A 16,771-nucleotide genomic window follows, 5' to 3' on the forward strand; every position below is an offset into this window, starting at 1 on the left:
CAGTGAATGCTGATGGAGGGATTTTCTGTTCTTCTCAAGTGGCTAGAAAAGCCCCCCTACTTTGCATGTGGAAACAAAACAAACCCAAATTATAGCTCGAGATTATTCTTCAGCCAATCTTACAAATTCATCTCAACACATCTACTCAGTCAGAATGGGCACATGAGCTACAGTGAGTCTCATGGGAGGACTCCCATGGCTGTCACTGGAAGCTTTTTTCCCCTCATCTTGTTCCAATTTTCTTAGCTTTGAATTTTGGATCTCATCTCTAGGAAGTAAGTGCCACCTTCCTAAAAGCTATCCTTTTCTAAGCTCCTTTCATTGGGAAAAAGATCCAACTCATGCAAATGCATGCTTTTGAAAAACAACCAATATCAATACCAATACTGTCTGTGCCAAAGAGCCTGCAAACTGAATTTAGATGCAACAGGAACAAGAACATGAAACAGAGTGAAGACTCAAATTTTTTCAAGATCACAGAGGACATTTTACAAATGACTGTGGCTTCAGTCAACACATTTATCAGCAAAGAGGACAGTCTACAATACACCCTGAAATTAGCCCTTTTTCTAGTGAAAACAGGAAGGGCTTTCTATGACAGATATATTCATTGGAAGGATATATTAATTGCATAAGGAAGTAGGAGAAGTAAAGCAGGGAAAAAATAGTATTTCTGTGGGATGTGTGTAAAAAACATCAGACTGATAACAGTAAAGAGATTTCATTTCGTGAAAACATAAATTTCTTCTTTCTTTTGTATTTAATGAAAGTATGGCCTCAGTAATGGTTGGGTGTACAAACCTCAAATATGATTATTCCAGAAACAAACCTACCCTGCAGGCTGACTCATCTACAGAGCCTTTTCTAGGCTCCTTATTATTCTTTTCTAGATTCCTTATATCAGGTTCCTCCTGATGTGCTAACTGCAATTCAATTGCAAATAAAAAATTATTCAATGTAACCATACCTATGTCTAGTGGCACAGTAATGCTTTAACTAAAACATTCAGAAAGGAAAAGGTAGGTGAAATTTATTTTGCACTCCTGGTAAATTTTCACAGCTGATTTGTAACTCCTGTGAAACAGACTCTCTTATCCAAAATAAGGCATCTCCTCCTGACTTGAACTGAAGCTGAGCAATAACCTGTATATTTAAATATAAAATAAGTACAGAAACGATTTTTACTTTTGCATAAAAAATTCACTAGGGAGCAATGCCCTGTAATATAATCATCAGCTCAAGCTGTCACCTTTTTTATCTACTGATTTGGTGCTTCATATCAACAATGACATTAGTTAAGGGAAAGAACCACGGTTCTCCCCCTGGGGTTGCAATGCTACTTTCTGAAACATGTCTACCTGTTTCTACATAGTACAGTCAGGAAGGACAGGCAAGCCTGTGGAGGTATTTGCAATGCATTACTAACCGTACTCAAAAGCTGGAGACTGCTTCTGAGTCCCTGCCCCAAGGGAGGACTGGCCCAGTGGCTGTGCTGAAAGGAAAGCTCACCAAGTGCCTTCTGCAAGCATGCACTGACCTTTCCCAAGCAGTTCCCTTTTCCCACCCAGTTTTACAGTGTTGTCTACAGAGCTCCATAAGTGTGCCTTCAAACAATGCCCATCTACAATCAGCAGGACAGCTGAATAATGCAACCTGAGAATGTGCTCAGCTAAACACAGTCACCATCAGATGGGAAATGGCAAGAATTCATTTGTACTTCCATGTCTGCCAGCTTTTCACAGGCTAGGAAAGATCAATGAATCAAAGTTATTTTGTCCTAACAGAATTCTCACCACTTCTAGAATGCCAAGCACCTTTGATGGTTTGTATTAGCATGACTGCATTTTTGTCAGTGAAATAAGATGCCACCACTTTATAGCCTTGGTCACACAGGCAGACCTCATGCACAATGAAGTACTTGTGTGAGAACAGCTTTATGCCACCCACATGACTGATATTATGATTTTAACTCATTTTACTCACATTTACTGCAGAAAGAGTTCTAGTTTCTCTTCTCTCCCCAAAATACACCACATTATGATACCAAATACAGGGAAAGCATTATGTAAGTGAAGACATTTCAGTCTGCTTGCTGAGACAAGGAAACACAATAAAGCAACTTTCCATATGCTGTGCAGGCAAGATAAAAGTGATATCTACAGCAGAAAAGAAAGGATAGCTAACTCTACAGTGAAAAATCTGGGGAAGTACACCATAAATATTTCTGCTTCATCCACATTCTGTAGTTTTTATCATCAGTTCTTAGATAATTCAGCAACAAGTAAAACACACTTGCAGAAATATCATCAAGTCTTAAATAGGACTGAAAGTGTCACACCCACTGTTCTTCTCCTATGGCTGTGATCTTCTTCCTGTCACATATTCATTATTTTGCAGGCTACTCAGCCATTCTGTGTCCTTGTGTGACCAAAAATTACAGGCCTTTGGCCAAATGAACAGTAATAATGGGAGTAATGAGAGGGCTCATCTAGCTAAGAGATTCACTGAGTGTTAGCTCAGATCTCATGGTGTTGTGTTTTGTAAATTATTGACTACACTTTATTTATATGAAAGTTCTCAATAGCTTATTCAAATGAGATAAAATTGCACTATATCAGAAGAGATGTCATCAAGGTTAGACAGATTTTCTAGACACCCAAAACTTTCCATGTAGACCAATTCTCCACATTCTGCCAGATGCTAGACATTGAATAAATGAAACAGCTGCCTAGAACAGCCACTTTGGAAAGAAACAAAACAAAACCAACCCCAGACCCACTTTAAATTTTATTATCCCACTGTGTTGTCTGATGGCAACTGTAGCTGCTGCTTTATAACACATCCTGTTTCTCCTCAGCCAGCTGAACTTACAGCTGGACTTTGTCATATTCAAAATGCAGCTTCTCTCAGATGCAGGATGTGATATGTCATGGAGATGTAGCCTGTGCATGAGTTATTTTGTTATGTAATGGGAAGCAGCACCACAAGACAGGGAAAACAGGAAAAGAAAATTGAGGACACAATCCTTCTTCCATGGAGTTGCTTCCCACTTGTCTTGACACTACTTGGCTGAGCCACAATGAGCTGAAGGCACAGAGAGAAGAATGGAAAAACGGCTTTAAACTTTGAAACCTTCATTGTTTTTAAAATAAAGATCTCTTGGATATCCTCAATTCAAACAGCTCAGATCAAAGAATTTAATCTTTTGAAAACAAACTTGTAGTTTTGTGTCTTCTCAGATGTTCCAAGGTTTGAGGAGTAAATGGAAAATTAAATAATTATTTGTTATAGAAAGGAGCTGCAAAAAGTGGAAAGGAGTCACAAATTCTGCAATTTGGCAGATGCCCTACAAGCCTCTCTTGGCATCCAAGACTAGGGGCAGACCAATCTGAAATGTGATTAAGCCATCTGCAGTTCTGGCTCTTGTGGCTCCAAAGTTATCTATTATGAATCACAAATATGTTAACCTATGGTTTATTTTTTGTTTGGTAAAAGAAGCATTCAAATGTCTGTCCTAGTAGGAAGATAGACACTGAGCCTACGTATCTGCATTGAAACCTTATTTGAGAGGAGAGTGAGTAGGTGAGAAGATCTCTTCAAGAGAGCTTAACCTTTACATTCCAGGCCAAGGCTGACTCTGACCTCCCTCCTCTCCTGATTGACACAAAGGAATCCACAGAGGGCAGATAACCTGCTGGAAACTCTCCACTCCTTTCTGAAGCAACATGTGCCCCAAGGTTGTTAAGTCTGGACATCCACATCATAACAAATGGCCAGGAGTACCAAACAGCGCTGTTGTCAGCTTCACTGGCTGGGGACAGACCTACACTTTGCTGTGGGCAGATGCAGATGCCACCAGGTGTGCAATGCTTTACTACAACAAGCATGGTCAATTTTAAAGTCAAAATAAAGATGCTTCAGTCACACAGACAGAACAAATTTAAGAAATATAAATGAGTACTTTTCATGCTGTACTTGTGCAGGACAGATGGACCCCCAATAATAATCTTCAAAATTATTACGTACAAATTTTAAGACCAAACTTTTTGAAAATACATAAAAACTGCACTTCTTTGTGTATGTACCCTCTCACACTATTGGCCATATCATTGCTTATCCCTACTGGAAGACGATTGTGAATCTAAATGCTACTTTTCAAAAATATGAAAACAAGTTTATTTCTTAACTTTCTGCTGTTGGATGGAACACAGCTGGCAACCTCACTTCCAAAAATCCTGGAAGAAACCCTCTGACACTGACAGTTTTCTTTTTATTGGCCTGTCTGCAAGTTTTTATGCTTTTATTTTTAATAATCAATTTCTGATATTTAGCTACTGAGAACATTTGAACTCCAATAATACAACAGGATCACTGTAAGTTATTTGTGTACCCACAAATTAAATCTAGACAAGAATAGGCTCAGACTGCAATTCTTTGCCCCAGGGTCACAACAACAAAAATCCCCTGTGCACGTACATGAGAATGAGGCACAAATAATCTGTTCCTCAGGTAGGTGAGGCCATGGGAGCTAGTTCCCTTTAAGGGACTGTAGGTCCCCCTTCCTGGGGTCTGATCACTGGTAAAATGCTAATGGTAATGTTATCTTAGTTGTACTTCTAAGTGAGTTGTCTGCTAAGCTCTTGGTTTCACCTTGTAAAATAAAATGGAGATTATGTTCATTTCATAGAGGTTCTAATCTTGAGGGTTTGTGTAAGTTTTTCACAAAAACATTCTGATAGATTGTTTGTGTACTTTTACACTAACACTGCAAGGAAAAAAGAAAGCATGAAAGTGAAGAGGAAGGAAAAACCTGAGAGACTGAAGCTTGTGGCCTGGTGCTTACAATTCATAGGCATGAAACAGCAACAACAACACAGCTACTGCTTTGATCTATGTCCCTGTTAATTCCTCTTCCCATAATAGAACCACTGACATTTCACTGGTATTCAGATGTGATTAAAATATATTCTAAAACCTATAAATAGAAATGTTGGTTCAAGTACTAATTAAAAACAAATCTGGCATTTGGAAAACTGTATCAACAAGAAGTAAAAAGGTGCAGTAAACAGCAGCAACTGAAATGTTGTTCTTTTTTTGTTTGTTTGTTTGTTTTCTGAGAAAAAGGTAGACATCTGTTCTATCGATCTTTACATTAAGGTTTGGATTTCCAAGCTTTCCAAGCATCCACACAGCAACTTCAGCATAAAAGTAACAAGACAGATTTTGCTCTCTCCTTCAATTCTAATAATTGCCACAAAATTCCAAGAATAACAGGGTAAGTTAAGCACACTGTGTTTCTGCAACCTTCTACAACCTTTAAATAAACAGATCCCAAATGTTAAGTTCACCATATTCCTTCATTGCACAGTAGCTTGGTTGTATGCTACATCATAATTAACCCTTGTTTTATATGTATATACATATACAGATATATATGCACATGCATCTCTAGACTCCTTTACTTTCATCTCTGACTTTCTTACCTCCTCCTGAATACTACATACTTGAAGCAAAGGCTGTTTGCAAGGCTGTTTTCAGCCACCACTTCTGCATTAATTTTCAGAACTCTCCCAGCTCGAGAAAGCCACGGGACTTAAAAAGAGTCCTCTCTGCACATGGTAATAAATATTTACTGGTTTGCCTCCCAAAGATATAAAGCACTTCGGAGCAAGGATGCTACCCTTTATGATATCATATAAAGCAGTGTTTTCCTCGGAGGCTATTAATGTCACCGGCACTTAGTAGAAGCAACTGCAAAAAATATTAAATTAAGGCCTCAAACCAGAAAACACTGTAGTCTCTCTGGAAAGCTAACTTTCCCAAATCCTGAGTGAGACTTTGGAGTATGCAAAAAGCAACAATATGAGCCGACAATGGGGAAAAATAATTTTAGACTATAACAGACATGATTACATTTGGAGACAATATCACAACAAAAACAAATTTGGCTCCACTACACAGAAAAACACAGTGAAAAATTTAACCCTTGAACAAATGTGCTGCCTCAGGTACATGTAAAATAGTTTGAACATCTGGGTTGCGCTGTACTTTACTACCACAGTATGCAAAACACACCTGAACCTGCCTACACAAAACACACAGAAATACTGAGTCATTATGGCACATGAAGATGCAATAATACTGGAGTTACGATCATCCAATTTCAGATTCAGACATGAAAAAAAAAATAACTGCAGTGAGCCTGGTTCCTAGTGGAACACTGTCATTCCTAGTCAACAACAACAGTGGCATACATTAGAGAGATTTTTTTTTAATGTGATTTACCTCAGCATCTTGCTCCCGGAGCTGGTATGTTCTCTCTAAGCACTGCAGTATTCTAGGACACAATGTCTTCTCCTCCAAAAGGAACTCCAGAAGTAAGACCAGCTGATCAGGGAGAAGCTAAAAGAAAAATAAATGCCATGTGTGAATGAAGATCTCTACTGGCTGAGCAATGTAAATGGAAACAAACACAAGATTGTGATAACCTGTGTACATCCAGCATGTGCTTTAAATACAACTTGGACCTCTAGGTGGTTTCTGAAAAGCCTCAGGGTTTATGTGTCTGTGTTCTGAAAGACTGTGCTGGGGCACAATTAGGACTCATTTTCCATAGTTTCCATTGCTATGGTTAGGTCAGATCTAAAACATGTTTACCTTATTGAAATATAATCATGGTTTAATAAGTAAGATTTTTATGAAATGCATAAAATAAATAATTCTATTTTGTTTGGGTTTGAAAAGAGAATAATTTACAGTGCATAATCTGAGGAATCAATAAAGTATAAGAATATATAATTTTTTTAGAGTGGTGTTTTTATCTGATATACAAGCATTTACTTGATATGTTTACAGTGAACAAAGAAACACAATACAAATAAGTGACCCACCAAACAATTGTTGTAAAAACATATCCTGAGGCATATTTTAGTGCAATGAGTCACAAACCATCCATCCTTCCATGGGAAATATGCATGAATGTTGTATTTGTGGCACACGTGGTACAGCATCTACACATGGATATATATTCAGTAGTTTCTGTTAGTTTCTTGACTCCAGAACCTATCATTTTGAACTGGAACCTAATGTAACTTAAAAAAAAAATAGCACAAGAAGTCTGTTGTAGCCAGTGCTTAAGTGCTCTGTTTAATAGGCTTATTGCATGAACAAATAAATAATTCAAACAGAGCTCAGAGAGAAATTGCACCAGCTGCCAGGAAACATCTCTTGGAAATTCAGCCTCCAAGGTGATCAGTCAGAAGTTTGTTATATGCCCCAAAACTCTCCCCATTATTCATCATTGCATGGCACCAGGGGAGGAAGGGAAAAGGGAAAAGAATGTCAGGGAAGCTTTGAAGTACAAAAAGAAACCAATCCTGCTCACTTCTAATGTTCTTGAGACAGACTGATGAAAAAAGACATCCTGTTACTTTGACAGTACTTCCAGTTTTCACCACATTTGGTGATTTTCTGTTCCCACCTCCCATGCCTGCCCATGTCCACTTTGCGGCATCCATGTGCTATGCAGGGATGAAATTAAGTCAGCTATAGGAAATGCCAACAACACATCCCACAGCCAGGGCTGTTTATGTGGACTGAACAAGACTGGACTCCTGATCTCGGACAACAAGTCCATGAAGATACCCAGGATCTTCTGGTAAGTTGTACTCTGTAAAATATCTACATTAATAACTAATTTAGCAACATGACATTTTCTTCCCTTTTAGATCAATTAGTACCTAAATCAGAATAAAGAGGAAAGGGCATCTCTATTATGGCAATGCTTTGGTTTCCTTGCATTTTGATTTCTTTCCAATTTTTTATTGGTAAAATTGTATTCCTGAAGACTGAAAATACCTCATATCTTACTAGCTCTTAGTGGAACATTTTGTAAGTAATACCAAAGCCTGCCAATCACATGGTATTGTTAAAAGCGGCCAGGTATTTAAAAATATTGAATATTTCATTTCAGGACAACTACTAAAATGGCAATTTAAAGGCTTATCACGGAGTCCAATAGCAGCTGCCAGGGGGTTGGTGAGACAAGTTGAAAAATAAAACAGGAAAAGCTTCTGGGAAGTGACTCTACTTGGAAACTGAATTAATTCTGAACACTAATAAAATATGAAATGTTGCAGAACACCACACAAAGAAAGGTAACTTCTGATCTAGACAGTTTTCACTGCTAACTAAAAAGACAGAAGAACAATACTTAATTTGCAGAAGCTATAGAACAGTTGCTTGAATAAGTAGATACAGAACAGCTGAGCATTTTATAATATATCTGCAGTATAATTGCTACACAGATTCACCCACAGAAAGCTATTGTTTAAAGGTAGCCTTACAGAATCTCACTGAAGCCAACAAAGAGCAACAGCAGAGCAGCAGCCATGCTCTTAATTTACGTCTGTCTAGTGTTCCATCACGGCTGAAGTTTTTTCAGAATTACCAGTTACACTCTGAGAGTCAGTAAAACAAACAAAACCCCAATAAAACAAACGAATAAACAAAACCGAGAGTTCACAAAGTGTTTGGACTTTGCTGTCAGGCATATGGTGTGATTACTGAAGTGTCTTGTACAAGGCCAGGAGTTGGACTCCATGATCCTTGTGGGCCCCTTCAAACTCAGCATCTTCTGTGATTCTGTGAATAAGACCATGGCTTCCGTTATCTTCCCACATTCCAGCTGCCCAAGATGATACCTTACATACCAGTTTCTAGCTCATGGATTTGTTACAGTCCAAGGCAGGAGTTAGCGAACACCAGCAGAAAGGGCGGGCGCTGGCAGGGGAATGCTGGCCTCTTCCCTCAGAAGACCCCTTCCCACAGAGGCACTAATGGGCACAGCTAGTTTGTTCTCCGACTTGTTTCTGACACAAAAGGAGGAACGTTCCCATCTACACTTTTACCCTTTCCTTTCAATAAAAGATACTCTGCTTAAAAACCCTGACTTAGGCCAAGAGACAGAAAATTGCAACCAGAGTTTCGTGACACCAGCTGCTACAAAATTCATTCAGGGGTGCAGACATTTTCTTTTCCCCACACACAACAATATGATACAACAATATCATTCTCACCAAAGCAGTCTTTTAATGGTTACAAACAATCTTCAAAAATTGCACTTGAATTTTCTGTCAGAAGCCCCACCCACTCTCATTGTTTTTTGTTTTCCCACCACCATCCTTATTTGTCCTGCTCACCTGTTACTTTCCATCTTTCATACCAGGAGAATTGCTTGGGGTGCATGTTGTAAATTTTCAATTTTTTTGCCTCATGCTTAATAAAAAGAGGCCCTTGCCTTAAGTCCTATTGACACATAAATACTGTAGAGGCCTAAATGCAAATTTCTTTTCAAGCACTGTATAACCACTTTCCTTTACAACAACTTATATTCTGTGAATGTATATTAAATATCTAACACCCATAGAAAAGCATACAACACTGATACAGCAAGTTACAGCAAGATAATTGTCACACTCTCAAGTTCAGGCTGGAAACACGCAGAAAAAAATGATTAATATTGTAAATGCAAAATTTCAGTGTTCCTCGTAAAATAAAACAACCCCCTCATACTCTGAACTAGAATAGAGAATGCTCAATCAAAATGTTCAAATATATGAAATTATGAAAGCAAATCACTTCAATCAGGAAATGTGCCGAGGATCAAGAAATAGTTTTTATTACATCAATGATTGCTGCAACAGGATCTATTTATACTACAAAGTATAGTTCCTGTCCCAACCTATGCCTGCTGCATGGAAATCATACTACTTTTCTCAGCGCTGCTCCCCCCCCCGCCAACTGTGACTATGGATATTACAAAGAGGAAATAAATTAATACGTTGTGATGAAGCACACTACAGGTTTTCTGTCATGTCCCATGTAATTAAACATCATCCCCTCTATAAAGCTGTATCCCAGCACTGTATATATTACCTTACCCTTAAGACTCTAAAACGTCTCCTCCAACTCTTCAGCCTTCTGAAGGAGTTCACTTTGTTCTGCCATTAAACAGCCATTAGTTCCCTGCTTCCCCTAAGTTACCCGATGTGGTAGCTTTAAAGTTTGAGTAAAGAGGCTATTACCCTTAAAACAAACTATAAAGGATAGGAATATCAAAACTGGCTCCATATTTGAAAAATGCAACATGAAAGAAATAAAGATAATATTAAAAATTTGAAAATATAACTGATAGTTCCTGTATACTAAATCTCTTGGAAGTAAGAAAAGCATAATTTGTATTTTATTCATATTAGTACACAAAACACTTAAGCCATTATACTGTGTTACAAGAGTATCTTAATAATCTTATACTTTTATACTTAATAGTCTTATACTTAATAGTCTTACACTTAAAAAGATTACTAGGTTTGAAAGGTTTTTTTACAAATAATCTTTGAACAAAACTACGATTTTTCGAAGTACAATCCATAAGCTGTAAAAAGCACAAAGAAAACAAATCTTTCCTCTTCAGAGATCTGGTATAGCAGCTATAGAGGTCATCGATCTCTCATCCCAGAAGACCACCCACATGAAAGAGCATATTTATCAATTCCTACATTAACAAATGCAATAAATGCCAGATTCAGCCTTTATACTAGGAAAAAAATTGCCACTGAAACATTTGACTACTGACCTTTCAGCCATGAAATATGACACAGATATATCTACTTGAATATCCACAGCACCAACCCTTACACTGCACCCCTCCGCCAGGACACAAATCACTAAAGTTGTACAGCTGGTATGTTGAATATCCCATTTGCTCCTGCCTGCACTTGAATGAAGTCATTGAAAGCCTCCTTGGAGGGGAAATCTGCCTCAGACTAATGCAGCAACCAATTGACAGTGGCGTGATTTCTATTATTACTCCATTATCACACTGGGATCTGTGCCTAAATGAGCATACTTCCTCCCTGATGCCATTTCCTTTTATCCTGGCTCAAGTCTAAAAGTGGATCAATGGGAGTAATATATATGATGTCACTTCAATTTACAGCTACTGCCTCCCTCTCTCACATGCACAAATAGATCAATTCTTCCCAAAAATGGTTAAAAAATGCACAGAGAGAATCTTCTCTGAGAAAAGGGTTCTCTGCTATATTTGTCTGTGTAACCACAGCAGGGAACTGTTTACACTGTGTAAAAAACAGGGGGGAAAAGGAAAAAAAAATCACTACTGTGCACTGGAAAATGCTGGCTGAAATACAAGAAAAACAAGGCCTTATAGAGAATTAAAGCAATTTGACCTTTGAAAATTTCACAGAAATATTTAAAGTTTTTAAGGCACAGTATATTTCTCCTGTACTTGGTGGAAGATAATCTTGTGTCCTATCCCCAAAAACACAAAATGTATTTTCATTTATGTATTTACAAAATTTTCCCAAGTCAAACCAAATTCCTTCCCACTCCCCTCTTAGGAAAGAAAGGGAAAACCTCCACTCCATACTTCAGTTGTGAATGGTTCCCTTCAGAAAAAAACTGATCACAGAACCATTTAGGTTGGAAAATACCTGTAATATCACCGAGAACAACCACTAACCCAGCATTGCCATGTTGACCATTAAACCATGTCCCTAAGCACCACGTCGATGTGTTTTTTAAATACCTCCAGAGAGACTGACTCAACCTTGTGCAGCCTGTTCAATTTCCTCATAAACTGTAGTCAAGAAAGCAATGCTACTAGTCCAGGAGATATGATTTATAGGTCCAGGCCATCTCTGCACTTTTACTTCACATGGTCAAACAAATCCCTGAATGAATCTAATTTTATAAACTCTCCCCCCATTGCCTTGAATGCTCTTTTCTGCAGGCTGCAACTAAATAAAGACTTTTGTGGAACAAATCCCCTCATTCCTCAAACTGTTTAAGAAAATTGGTAGCTTGAAAATTCAAAAAAGCACTGTTTACTCAACCATGGTTTTAACCAGATGTTGTCATTGTTTACCTCAATATTCTTCAGATGCTGATCAGCACAGTGACTTCTTTTAGATGTAAACAAGGCATGTTCCCCCCCACCCCCCTTCAAGGGCTAAAATGTATTCATATCAAGCAGTATATGAATTCAATAAAAAATGTTCACACTTACAGTTTTAACTAGTGTAGGGCAATACACTAGTAAAAAGAGTTTAACTCTGAAAGAACTAGTCTGCTGTTTGATTAATATGCAGGGGAAAAAATATTCTGCAGCTGACATATGCTTTGAACTGGTTTGCAAAATAAAGTCCATCTTTGCCAGAGGCTGACAAAATTTCACAAGCACATAGTGAAAAAAACAGTTCTGCTCAACTTCATTTAGGCCAGTTTGTTTGACTTCTCTGTTGATGAGAAGTCAGCTCCCCTTTCAATCTTTATGAAACATAACTAGTCCTCACTATATTTAAAAGCAAAATATCTCAGTCTGTAACACTGTGTGCTAAGTGGGAAGACATTTTTCTGTTTTCTCTATCTGTTCAGATAGCTCCCTCTATGATCAGCAATTCATTTTTGAACACAACCATTTTAAAAACACAAACCAGGAATTGAACCTGTTAATTATAATGAAAAATATATTCCTATGAACTTTGCTTCAAAAAGCCTTATTTCAAAAAGTAGTAATTCCAACAAGTTCATCAGCATTTCACTTGTGTTATACTTCAAAATGCTTTTTCTGGGACATTTATATCTGATATCACCTACTTTTTACTAGTAGAACATAAAATGACAAAGTCCAATTTATTTAATAAACAATTGCACTGGCATTTTGTTCCCAGTTACTTTCCTCCTTATAATATCAAAATGAAGGTTTTTTTTTTTTTTTTTTGAAAGCAGATAGCTGTGTCAGGAATAATTTTAAGGCCGATACCTACTAAAATACAAAGGTTTGGTTTATTCTGGTCACAAGTATGAAAACACTGCTGAATGAAGGACACAAATCACTGTTTTACATTCTGTGTCTGATATTCTGGTTACACATTACTGTTAATATTTTTAAAAGGCCAGCTGCTGCTACCAGTCCATAAACTGGAACTTTTTCTTTAGGCTTTAGTATGAAGTATTTTGCCATAATTTATTTAATGGAGAGAAGATCCACTTACAAAGAAATTCAACATCTGCTATCTAACATGAATGCACTGAAATGTCAAAAATTATTAAACCTTTATGATCTAACATATTGCTGAGCCAGCAAAATGAAAAACAGGTGGCTTCCACTACAGGTTCAGTCAGGTTATGCAGTGCTTTTCTCAACCATAGCTTTCTCAAAGAAACATTTCACTGTAACTTTACCCTCAAGCATAATAATTCCCTTTCAAGCATAATAGGCTACACATTCTCTATTCTATGCAGATGACCAGCTCTGCCAGTTAATATCATGCTTCCAGGATGTGCTACTCCTGCTTTCAGATGAAATGGCCACACCAAGAGGAAATGGACACAGAAATCCAAATTCCACATCTCAAGATGTACTTCTCAGACAGCGTTACTGTGACACAAACCAAAGTTGAAGCTGGCAACAGCAAGATCTTCAGTCATCCCTCTCACTCAGTCTCAGGAGTCCCCAGCAGTGCGGAGTTGGTTAGTGCTCTCCAACTGTAAGCAGATGGCGCTAAGACCACCTTTTCTCATCAAACAGCACACCCAGCAGACGCACTTCAGGTTCAGTGAACTATTCATCTAACTGCAAAGAACAAAGCCAAGAAGACCATTTGTTTTATTTCCCAGATTCTCTGACTATTACCTATTAGAGGATTCATAGAAAAGACCACCAAGTCTTAGCAATTGGTGGAAAGATTTCATACACACATTGTAGCAGATGCTGAAGTGCAAGTATCTGCCTCTTAATTTGTCCACCCAAAACAAGGGTAGGTCTCAAGTGCTCCAAATCACGTACTTGAGCTGATCAGTGGCAGTACAAACCATCTCACCTTGAATCACCAGTATCTAGATCCTCTGAAACCAACTGGCTATCACGTGGCCTCTGAGATGTTAAAAGAAAGTGACAGACTACAGCAGACACTGAAAAATGAAGAGCTGAAGAAGCATAATGATGGAATATGAGCCACAACCATCAGTGAGAACACCCTCAGCACCCAAACATATTTCCTTTATTCTTCTCATTCTAACTACTAGAAGAAAAAAGACAAAAACCTGAGAGCCTAAAAAAATTAACACATTTTTCTATGCTTTGATAAATTGCAAATTACTGGGCAAGTAACCTCACCACCCAGTACTGAAAACGAAAAATCATATCTATGGAAACTAACACAGGAAATTAAGATACCTCTTCAGTATGAAATATTCTTACAATAGAACTGAGCAAGGGCCAGCTTGAAGAAGTATAATCCTTTTCCTTGCAAGTTTGGTACTCATTTGGCCACTTCCGGCACAGAAATTTGTTCCGCCTATACCTACCAATGCAAGACTCAGTCAATGCCCAGAGTTCAGCTAGGATTGTTATCTTTAAGGAATTCATTACAGGCTTTCCAACTCTCTTATAGTGTGGTCGGGTCTTGGGGAAATCTCAGCTTGTTTATCTTTCTGGTAAATCAAGTACAAAGGTACTAGATCTAGTACCTACTAGATGCCCCAAACAGCTGGAATTCAGAGAAAGAACCTGAACAAGGAGAGAGAAAATAACTTTTCTTTGTCTTCAAAGCTTTCACTAGCATGGCTATGCTGAAGGAAGTTTTATCAATTCCACTCAGCTCATGCTGGAGCTGCAGGATACACCACAACTTCAGGGAGGGCTGTCTGAGATTCATCATAAAACACTAACAATGTCACAAGCCTTCCTGGACAAAAGTGTTAAAGCACAGATGGGAACCTGCACTTCCATCTCTTAACCCTTTACTACTGGAATCCACAAGAATTGATTTTCTTTTCTACTCTTTTTTTATTTCAGAACAGGTGATAAGGACTTTCATATTTAATTGTGTCACGTGTCTTTTAACATTTGTAGACAAACTGCATTTCCAGACGCATATTTTCTTCAGATCTTGAATCTGGCTCTGGTGGATTGTGTGTCCAGCACAGCCTGTGCATACTCACAACAATTTTTCAACACACCACATCCATTTAATCCCTTTTTCTTTTACAGTAGTTTTGTTGTTTGCTGGTTGGTTGTTGTTTTGGGTGTTGGTCTTGGGGTTTTTTTCATTTGTTGAGAATGCACTTGACCAGACTGAGTGAACTCCAGTTCCAGAAATACACACATGCCACGAAGAAAGTCTTAATCACAGACAACTTTAAAACATGTATAGTTCTAACAGTCTAAACCTAAGAACTGGTGCTGCTGGGAACCCAGAAAAGCAGTATATCGAATTTGCAGTCATTAAACTGTCCCCCCATTGATCAAAGATGCCAATTCACTGCCATCAGCTTCTTGAATTCTTTTAACTAAGGTCTCACAATGGCCATGACTAAAACTATCCAGTTGCCTGAAAGAACTCTTTCACTGCAGTGGAAAGTCATCTAGTTCCACAGCTGCTGTCACTTCTCAGCCCAATTGCCTCATCATCCCAAAAGGAAGCCTTTGGCACTTTAGAAGATAACTGGCACTGAACACTGCACCATGACTAGCAACACCGTTACTGTATGGTTACCTGGTTTTCAAGGTTTTTTTGTGTTTCCCACCACAAACCCATGAAATCAACTACTGGCGACTACACTGATGATTCTGAGGCAGCTACTGCTGACTGCTGCCCAAAGATCACAGGTGACAACCAGGCACTTCCTCTGCTCCATAATTCTCCACTCAAAGCACACCAGCTTCTTCAAAAGGTGCCTAATCTTTTAAATTAGTTGTCCCAAAATTTGCAATGTCACCTAAGACTGGTCACAAGTGTCACCACCTCTCACTCCAGATGTACACCAAGTTTCTCAGTTTTGCCTGCTCTACTACAAATACATAGCAAGATGTACTTAAAGGAAAAAAAAAAAGCCACCACTTCTACATCCCAAAAAATGCTTTCTGGAACAAAATGCTTCACTGCATACAGCTCTCTCCAGGAGCAGAGGATAAGACAATGAAATACATGACAAAAGTTCATTGCTTAATACTTTTGTGAAGGCTACTCAAATCCTATTGTGATGAGTGTGATATGGAACAGAACAAGTGTATCCCACTACTTTTTATTCCTGATTTTAAAAATATGGATAAGGTTTTAATTTAAAATGTTGCAAAAGACAATAAACACTAGGAAAAAAACCCCAAAATCAAACCCTTAAAAGATCTGAGAACAAGTGTTGCACAACATCATTATTATACCCAGTGCTATTTTAAAAAGATACTATAGTTACTAGCAAGGATGTCACTGCCAAATTTTCTCTTTCAAAATCTGTATTTCAAAATCTGTATTTCTCCTCTATAAGAGCATTAAAACTAAGTATAAAAATAATCCAAGCTCAAACTTGCTGGACATGAACTTTTTCAAACTGCAGTGTGACTTATGGATTTTTTAGCTTAAAGAAGTGCAAGAAATTTAGTGGCTTGAGACAGCATTTGTATGCCATTAGCATGTGTAGGAACAGAACTTCTTAAAAAAAAAAATCAAACCAAACCCAAAAAGTTAGTTGAAATACTAATGTTCTCAGAAGTAATTATCGATAAAATGAGTTTAAAATGTGGTAAGTGCTACACTCTGTTCATGTTTTTCAGATGAGCCTTTCTGTAATGTCTAGGATGATAGGTGAATCATTAATAACGATCAGGAGCTATTTCATCTTATGTACGAACCAGTAGTTTCACGTATTGACACAACATTAATAATGACTTTTGATCTTGACAATGGGC

The 16,771-nt window shown here is 37.9% G+C and overlaps 1 protein-coding gene across 4 annotated transcripts in view; it reads right to left on the reverse strand.

Moving 5' to 3' along the window:
* AOPEP (aminopeptidase O (putative)) overlaps nucleotides 1–16,771 on the reverse strand; it is a 196,385-nt gene that overhangs the window by 18,172 nt on the left and 161,442 nt on the right. For all 4 annotated transcript variants that reach the window (XM_054004179.1, XM_054004177.1, XM_054004176.1 and 1 more), the window contains one exon: nucleotides 6,286–6,402. In XM_054004179.1, coding sequence (XP_053860154.1) covers nucleotides 6,286–6,402 — 117 coding nt within the window. The remainder of the gene's footprint in view (nucleotides 1–6,285; nucleotides 6,403–16,771) is intronic.

The sequence above is a fragment of the Vidua macroura genome, chromosome Z (assembly GCF_024509145.1).
Source record: "Vidua macroura isolate BioBank_ID:100142 chromosome Z, ASM2450914v1, whole genome shotgun sequence".
Taxonomy (NCBI): Eukaryota; Metazoa; Chordata; class Aves; order Passeriformes; family Viduidae; genus Vidua; species Vidua macroura.